We start from the raw sequence: 9656 nt of genomic DNA, 5'->3' as shown, positions 1-9656 counted from the left end.
TAGGCCAAAATTTAACTTAACAAATCTGGTATATCAAGCGAAAACCTACAATTCGTATTAAAACACTCGTTTACTGGGTACTACGACAAATGTTTGGGACAGCTACTCTTACAGTAAATGGGTTAAATACTGATGAATTCCATTAACAACAGTTCAGATGACAAGTCACAATCTGAACCCTATTTTGCTCTTAACAAATGCGGTGTAACCTGCTGAATATTTTCAGTCTTTTGTTTCTACTTCATGTTTCCACTATCTGCAGTAGTATGAATTGTCAAAATGGGGATGTACATGCAATAATTTGTTTGCATTCCACACTGTCAGTTAATATGATCCATGATTAAGTAGTATTCTTTAAATACTTGCAATTAGGCAAAATGCTGTGCTGCATATCTTTTTTAAAAAAAATGACAGTTTTACGCTGCTGGCAGAGGTAGAGGAATAAGTGGAGCAGATGGTGAGACAGCAAAAGGCAGTGTGTGTTAATTTAGGGGAGGAGGGACGTAGATGCAGAATAGGTGTTAACAGCAGAAAGTACTTCAACTCTACTAAGAGAAAACTTATGCATAAAAAGATAGGGTATATGGGTATGTGTGCGTGCATGTGTTTGTGTACAAACAAATAGATTATAGGGTTGATAGGGCACTCAGGATTTAAATTCAACAACTTCAGGCCATGTTCTCTAATTTAGATTCGTACCCATGCCACATTGTCTTGTTTGCATGGCTTGCTCTGGGTACGGAGGACCTATATTCTGCTCTTAACATAGCAGATATGAGATACAGGTGAGGAGCCTATCATTAGGTCAGAAATCACACAACACCAGGTTGTAGTCCTACAGGTGTATTTGAAAACACAAACTTTCGGAGTCTTACTCCTTCTTCAGGTGTTTTGTGGGGGGGGGGTGGGGGTGGGGGGAGTATAAGACACAAAAATTTATAATTAAAAGATCAAAGGTTTTAATGGATTAATATGTATTTATAAATTCCCAAATTCCTTTTAAGTCACAGTCCTGAGAAAACTAAAGGTTTTATCAGTTTCAAGAAGAGGTGACATTTTAAGTCAGACAACGCATGTTAGATGTGAGACCTCATTTAGGATCTGTGTGTTTTGGTTTGGAGTCAGTCTGGTTTTATTTCTAAAGCAGGAATTTATAAAAAGCTACATTGACTGGAGTCTATAAATTGTGTCAGAGATAGTAGGAACTGCAGATGCTGGAGAATCCGAGACAACAAGGTGCAGGGCTGGATGAACACAGCAGGCCAAGCAGCATCATAGGAGCAGAGAGGCTGACGTTTCGGGCCTAGACCCTTCATCAGAAAAGCGGGAGGGGAAGGGGGTTCTGAAATAAATAGGGAGAGAGTGGGAGGCGGATAGAAGAGGGATAGAGGAGAGGATAGGTGGAGAGGAAACAAACAGGTCGAAGAGGTGGGGATGGGGCAGGAAAGGTGAGTGTAGGTAGGGAGTTAGGAAGGGGATAGGTCAGTCCAGAGAGGACGGACAGGTCAAGGGGGCGGGATGAGGTTGGTCGGTAGGAGATGGAGGTGCGGCTTGAGGTGGGAGGAGGGGATAGGTGGGAGGAAGAACAGGTTAGGGAGGCAGGGACAAGCTGGACTGGTTTTGGGATGTGGTGGGGGGAGGGGAGATTTTGAAACTTGTGAAATCCACATTGATACCATTGGGCTGCAGGGTTCCCAAGCGGAATATGAGTTGCTGTTCCTGCAACCTTCGGGTGGCATCGTTGTGGCACTGCAGGAGGCCCAGGATGGACATGTCGTCTGAGGAATGGGAGGGGGAGTTGAAATGGTTCGCGACTGGGAGGTGCAGTTGTTTGTTGCGAACTGAGCGTAGGTGTTCTGCAAAGCGGTCCCTGAGTCTCCGCTTGGTTTCCCCGATGTAGAGGAAGCCACGCCGGGTACAGCGGATGCAGTATACCACATTGGCAGATGTGCAGGTCTATAAATTGTGTGCTTCTTCTAAAAACCTGTTTTTGTTCAAAACCTTCCAACTGATTAAAGATTTAACAGCATCTTGGGTTTCTTTAATACGTCCTCATCAGTGGTATGACCCTTTGATCTTTTACTTAGAAATTTTTGTGTCTGATACTACCCATCTCTCTAACACTTGAAGGAGTAAGACTCTGAAAGCTTGTTTTCAAATAAACCTGTTGGACTATAACCTGGTGCTGTGCGATTTCTGACCTTGTCCACCCTAGTCCAACGCCGGCACCTCTACGTCATACTATCATCATTAGCACTTCCTTTGCCTTTTGCTCTGGAGCATCTTCACCATCCATTCCACTTGCTCCTCTTCCTCCCCTCCACGCGAACAGCATTAAATGCACCACTTTTCTAGACAACAGTTTTGAAGAGCCCATATTGAACTCTAAACATCAACTGATTCTCTCCACAAATGCTGCCAGAACTGTTGAGTTTCTGCAGCACTGTACTGTTATTGTAGATTCCCCACCATCCGCAGCATTTTGCTTCTACTTTCTCAGTTATTCTACTCAACGTATCTGGCCCAACTGTAAGATGCAACAAAAAAAAAAATCCAGCAAGATGAAGCAAAATGTCTCCAGGATTCAAATTTTGATTAACTCTAGGATGAAATCTCCATTTTAAATTATTTTAACGTTAATCCCAAACACCTGCTTTCACCATTATACCAACAGCACAGGAATCATCATGCTCCATAAAATTTGACTATGCTGAAATATGTATTCATACAACTTACAATTCTAAAATCTGTCTGAAGATTCAATCTTTTGATAGGCAGCTTTCGTTTAGTATTGTTTACATCTCCTTTAACTGCATACTACTGATATTGTCAAAGATTTTTGAAGTCTAAACAAAGATGGAGCACTTACAGAATTAGTAGAGTCCTCAGTGGCCTTGCTCATATACTATATTTATACAAGATCAACTTCTGAGCTATTTAGATATTTGCACTATGTTCTAAACCTTCTTTTTGAAGATAGCAGGTACCTTTACTACTGAACTACCTTCTCATTCTTAAATGGTGCTCGAGTTTTGATTATGTAATTTTGATCTAATATGTCTACATATTACATAGAAGCATGCATGGAGATTAACTTATTTTGTCCTCAAAACATATACATCCCAAATTGGGTATAATTAGCTACAATCTAGTAAATCGAGCAAATGGATTAACATCTTGCAAGACAAAGATAAACCAGCACAAAAAGCAAAGCAAAACTTGACTGTTTAAGTCGTAGAATGCTTACAAATCCTATTGCACTTTTCTCAACAGTTGATTGACCACACACACTGTTTGCAACTTCTGCTTAAGTTGTCTATAGAATTCTTAAAAATCGTTTAACATCTGCCTAGTGCACTAAACTTAATACTTCAGATTCAAAACATGCAAACATCTCAACTGTGGATCTGTTCTAAAAATAAAGTCAACAGGATAAGGATACAAGCAGTCAGTACAGTAGATAATTGTATTCAACATTCACAGCAATAGTAATTTGCCAATACACAATAGACATTTGACCCAAATGATAATTTAATGCGCACTGCAAAACATCGACATGCCACCATCTGGAATGATGTCAGCATGGTATCAATTAAGAACATAGATTTAATAAGTTTCAAATAAAAAACACAACATTGCAGAAAATTTAGAAAGCCAATAGCAATAAATGCTACACAAATTGAGTTAATTTTCAAAGTGTTGTATGTGGTGCGATCAAAACTAGTGATACCATGCTGGACTATTACCAGATTCTACCCGTAATATATTTTGGGACAGAAGTGAGTCAGCAAATCAAGGGTGTTTATATGAAGACCCGGACTATAAATCCTTGCAATTCTGTCACCTAGCATCAGCATTAACTACTCTCGTCTCGGCTATTGTACAGATTTGATGCAGAGCTCTGCTTCAACATTTCTTTTAAATCAACAGTGTCCCTTAACTGACTGCAGAAATATTACAAAACCATACATTTCTCTATCTTCCACACAAAGGGAAATTGACAATTTGTGGTCAATGCACAGTCAAAATGATGTAAATTTAATGTCAAATCTTTAAGGATGCGAGATTTTCCATTTTCACTCATCTGAGATACCTTCAGACCCAGGTCAGAGAACTGAATGTGTTCCAATCTCCTATGTGACTTAGTTACTACCGAGATTCTTGAATGCAGATGAATGAATTGGCCTGATCGATATCATTCAGTGTTTTAGTCCAACTTAGGAGGAGCAAAATACCTGGATCCATAAAACCTTTCCCCACAAAGGTAGCTAATTTACTAAATTGAGAACGTCATTAAAAAGTCATTTACAACCCTAAAGCTGAAACAGAATATCAAGGCAAAAATTGCAAGAAAATCAAAGTAAATAAATGTAGCTACTATAGCTTTTAATGGTTACAACGTTTTAGCTTCAAGATTGGTGATGCTTGGAAGCCTACTTGTACAATATCTCAGTAAACAGGAAGTTGAACAGTTGTGGAAGAAAAATAACGAAGCATATAAATCTTAAATGCTACTGAATAGCCATAAATAGAACATCTTTATACAGTTGGTAGTACAGGTGAATAGACTGATAATTGGGTCGTACCATCACAACCACAGAATTATGACCATTGTTCTACAGCTAATTTACTTAACTAAATTAGGAGTCAGTTCAGTGAAAACGGATTTGTAAAGAAAGGACTTACCTTCATAAGATCTATTGCTAATGACGTTTAGCAAATTCTATACCATAGAATATGTAAAAATGCTTAATTTATACACATTTCTAGTCCTCATTTATGATTGTACTGCAATCATTCACAATAACCTTCAGTGTATGGAAATTTCATGTGGGCTGTATTTCTACAAACCTAGCACACTAAAAAAACTTTATCCTTTTTAATTTAGATAGCTTATCTGCTCTGATTTTGATTGTATCACAAATTTGCACATGACTGAAGGCACAAGTAAGCATCAACTGCACAGTGCCCATGTGCAATACATTCTCCATGATGCAAACAGGTTAAGAGTAGCACCTTTTAATTTCAAGGAGGGCTGTACTGCAGCATTACTGTGGATTATAAACCATTACATCACAAAATTAGAAGAGATTGATCTCAAGCTTGACATAAATAGATATGCATGAGTACTGAAACATACTACACATGCCCTTTTAGAAGGCAGGCAGTTTTTTTTTAAAAATGTAAACTGATTACACAGTTTTATGAATCTGCCTTTTGAAACACTTCCCTCCTTTATCCTCCCTGCAACTTGCATCAATAAATAAATGTATAACTTCCTAACATCAGTTTACTTGCAACTTTATCAGGAGCTAAAGGATAATATTACCTGCAAAATACAAACTTTCTTTGTAGGAGAGAGAGATAATGTAACAGGCAGGGTATAACTAAGCTATAACAAAATGACATTGATTGTCACTGAATGAATTTACACATTTACAATAGTCATGGTGAAATGCTTGGATAGCTTCATGATTGTCTCATGCAAAGTTTAAAACGCAAGGGATGAAGGACTTCAACAGTAAAATGAGGGCTAAGTTGCAGGTGATTTGTCAGCTCTGCTAGTTAGAGGTAATTATTTTCCAAATATCTCCAGGTCTTTTCTGCATGTTATTGAAACTGTTGCTAATGCCTTGCAGTGCATTTAGTTTTATAGTACACAGTAATGCAGCTTGGCAAATACACAAAATAGATAACTTCAACCGATGTTATAAAATTACATCATGTGCTGTTGATAATAGGTCACAGTGCAAAAAGCTGTCATAATACTACAGAATAACCTGTGTGGGAGTACCATAGTCATAACACAGGTACATCCACAAATCTGAAAAATCCCCAGTAATGCCATTAATATTATCAAAAGTTCTATACCTTTCTGATGAAGCAGAGGATTTACTGCCTTGAACCCAGTACTGCAGGCATATCCACTGTTTACATCATTATAAAAGTAACTGCAGTACAGCTATTCTACCCATGTCGTAATAATTGCTGATATTTATAGTTAAAGATTATGTTTAGCAGCCAAGTGAAATGATTGCAAGTTTGCCATTTTGTTTAGATAAGTAACAGGCACTGCACTGGTCTGCCTTTGTGCATAACAAAACTTTATAGAATGGTTGTCCCCAGTTTATACAGGGAGAGTACAGCAGCATCCAAATTTGATTCTTCAAAAGTGCAAAAAAAATTATAGGCTATTGAACATTTGTCACAGTTATTTTACCTGTCAGATCCTGTAACTACGTTTTTTTCTGTCCCCTCAAACTACGTCCGATAAAAAGGAATAATTTTACACATTCTTACAATTCAGATTGGACAGTTCTTTCTTGTTTGGAGATAATCCTATGGCACACTGGTCTGTAATTTATTTCTCATGGTTATTCAATAGAAGTATGGAACAACATATCTATAATGCACTTCGTCATGTTGGTTATAACTGGATTAAAGTGCATCAGACAAGCTAAACTATCTAGCATGTTATTGCCTACCTTGGAACCCCATTTTCTTTTCTAATGGGGATGAGAATAGATATTCTCTGGATGTGGTACATATTGTAGATTCAGGACTGAATAGTCTAGAAAGTACTGATCAATTTTTGGTGAACTAAATATCACATATATAGTACATGCAAATGTATATCACACTTTGTGCTGATTTGAATTTTTAGAAGACTTGAATTTTAAATTGCCACAAGTGGCAATTAGAAAGGCTTCGATAGTTTAAAAGCTTTTTAAAAAGCTGGATTTTTTCAAAGATAGAATGGGTCTGCAGCTCATTACTGTTATTCAAATGAACTAAGTTGCTCAACTTTACTCACAGCAGGTAAGCTGTGATTGTTCATTGAGAATAGGTGCCCATATCTTTTGCCATAAACAGTTGAGATTCCAGTCTATTCCTGTTTGTACTCAAAAAGATAAAGCAACTGTATGTTATATTAAAAGTGCTTCTCGCTTGTATAATTTAAAAAATTCTGAAAGCTTGGTTGGAGAGTTTTGTTTTAAAGTATAATATGAAGCACAGCAAGCTCCAGCTCATTTTAAGCTGAAACGAGCATGTAAATCCATCTCCAATTTGTTTTTCCAAGGGATGAACCAGTGGAATGAAATGGAGCCAGATAATTTTCCTGCATTGTACATGCAATCATTTGGCATGGTTTCTGGGTTAAAGTGGTGAGCAATAGGCAATGCGGCCAGACAATAATAATTTGGGGAGATGGGAAGATAACGGTGACATTCGGAGTTTGGAAAATGGTGCTGGTCTATGAAGGCAACAAGATGACAAAACAATAATTTGGGGAGGGTTAGAGAAAATGGTCAGTGGGGTGGTGAAAATGAGAAGATGACCTGGGATAGTGAGGTAGATGATTTATAAAAGGAGGCAAGTTGAAGATCTGGAAGGCTAGACAATAATGATCTATGGGGATTAAAAATGATGATTTGTGGTGAAGGGGAAAACGATATGGGTGTCAGACAGTGAAGGTACATCAGATTTCTCCATAGGACAGGTTGAGATTGGTCAATAATTTTAGGCTGAGTAAATGAATCTGTATTCTCTGGAGTTTAAGATTGAAACACACAAGATAATTAATGTGCAGGATAGACACTGACACGATATCTTACAGCAAATTCTAGATCATGGGGGACATAGTCTCATGACAAGGAGCCAGTAATTTAGAACTAAGATGAGACTATTTTCAGTCAGAAGGTTGTGAATCTTTGGAATTTTCTACCCAGATGGGATTGTGCATGCTCCATTATTGGATATATTTAAGGCTGAGACAGATTTTATATTTCGAAGGGCATCAAGGAATATGGCAAGCAGGTGACAAATTGGAGTGGAAACAGTTTGACGATTAATATTTGAATGGCAGGGCAAACCCTTACTGCTATGCAACTGTGTCCTGTACATCCAGCTTATGAGAAATGATGGGGGCAGGGAGAGGGAGAGGGGGAGCCAGAATTTGCTAGGGAATATGCTGGCTGAGAATTGGAGTTGGGGTCTTTGAGATATCAACCAAGCAGCTGGAAGGCCTCAAGACACTAATTGGGAACTTGGGAGACGGGGTGGGGCTACAAGATGCCAACTGAATGTGTTTTACAGCAAAGGAGGCCCTTCGGCTAATCATGTCAGTACTGGTCATCAAGCACCTGACTACTCAGTCTCAGAGCCTGAAAAGCTGCGAGACGCCAACTGAAAATTGGGGAGCACAGGAATCGCTAATGGGCATTGGGTGAGATACAGTGGAGAACCGGAGGTGGGGCTGGGAGAGGGAATCGAGAAAGATGGGAGATGACTGAGTCGGGGGGTGGTGGCTTTGCATTGGGTTAAAAGGAACTGAGTTCCAAAACAGACAAATTGGATCGAAGCGGTAACACCGCTTCTCGATGCACAGATGCTGCCAGACCTGCTGAGCTCTTTCCAGCACCTTCTGCCTCCGTAGGTCAGAAAGCGATGTCAATCTTCCTCCTCCTCTTCTTGGGCACCGTCTGCGGCGGCAGCGGCGACCTCTCGGCTTAGCTCGGCCCTCCTGTCCCTACGCCTCTCCTGTATCGCCCTCATCTCCTCGGCGTACCGGAGGAAGTTGTCGCCGAAGCGGGCCCAGGCTTTGTACGGCACGGTGATGGAGTGGCGGTAAGAGGGTTTCACCTCGCTCAGCCGCAGGAACACCCCGTACCGGTTGGAGCCCGGGTCAAAAAAGAACCGCTTGTTATCGACCGGCACCGAGATCCCCTCGGGCAGTTCGAGCGACCCCGGAATCCCAGCCTCGTCTAGCAGGCCTCCCCCTCCAACTGCTGCCGCCGCCGCCGTTGGGGCGACTCCATAATCCTCGATCAGCCGAGCCAGGGCGTCCCGGAACTCAATGAGGCCCTGGGCCGGGAGGGCGATGGTCTGGCCTTGGGCCGAGTAGCCCCAGCTGGGGGATCCTCGGCTCACGGTCTGACGGATGCGCAGGAAGCGGCCGCGCTGATTCTCCTTCAGGTCCAGGTAGTACTTGCGGTTCTCCCGCACCAGGGACTCGCTCTTCAGCACCCGCTGCGGCTGGGCCTGGGCCTCGGGCTGGGCCAGCGCCGCCTGCTGTTGTACCCCCGCAGCCGCCACCTCCTCGTCTTCCTCCTGCTGTTGCCGCCGCCGCCGCCTCAAGCCACCTCCTCCTCCTGCTCCGCCGCCGGTCAGCCCGAGCTGGGCGTAGTGCTCGATGAAGTCTCCCAGGTAGTCGCGCATCTCGGCCGCTACCGGCATGGAGACGGTCAGACGGCTCTTGCGGCCTGCCGAGCCCACCACCTCGGCGATCTTCAGGAAGCGTCCCTTGGCGTTCTGCTTCACGTCCAGATAGAAGCGCTTGTTCTGGATGTCCACCCGCTTGGAGGCCAGCTCCTGGGTCTCGAGTAGAGACGGTGGGGGGCCGACGGCCAGGCTCGGATCCCTCCCCTTGGCCGGTTGGGGCGCCTCAACATCCCCTTGTTCCTCCTCCTCCGCCGCCGCCGCAACTACTACCACTTCTTCGGGAGGTACAGTGACGGCGGGGAGCGCCGGTAACAGCTGAATTTCGGCGTCCGTTCCTTCTGTGGCCCGGTCCCGCTCGCTGGTCGTCGCCATGAGAGACGACCCCCTCCCACCCGCCTGAAGCCAACCACCTTCCAACAGCAACGGTCGCGAGA

General features: G+C 42.3%; 1 protein-coding gene across 1 annotated transcript; it reads right to left on the bottom strand.

Annotated features, from left to right (window-relative positions):
* Positions 1–2171: 2171 nt before the first annotated feature.
* LOC109929149 (transcriptional activator protein Pur-beta-like) lies at positions 2172–9622 on the bottom strand. The gene has a single exon (XM_048595430.1). The coding sequence runs from the start codon at positions 9592–9594 to the stop codon at positions 8452–8454; it is 1143 nt and encodes a 380-aa protein (XP_048451387.1). The 5' UTR covers positions 9595–9622; the 3' UTR covers positions 2172–8451.
* Positions 9623–9656: the final 34 nt, after the last annotated feature.

The sequence above is a fragment of the Rhincodon typus genome, chromosome 1, assembly GCF_021869965.1.
Source record: "Rhincodon typus isolate 14 chromosome 1, sRhiTyp1.1, whole genome shotgun sequence".
NCBI lineage: Eukaryota > Metazoa > Chordata > Chondrichthyes > Orectolobiformes > Rhincodontidae > Rhincodon > Rhincodon typus.
The sequence above is the reverse complement of the archived record's forward strand: the minus strand, read 5'-3'. Positions and strand labels throughout refer to the sequence as shown.

Excerpts from the sequence above, each read along its gene's own strand:
- LOC109929149 (XM_048595430.1), bottom strand. The coding sequence starts at position 9,594 with ATGGCGACGACCAGCGAGCGGGACCGGGCCACAGAAGGAACGGACGCC.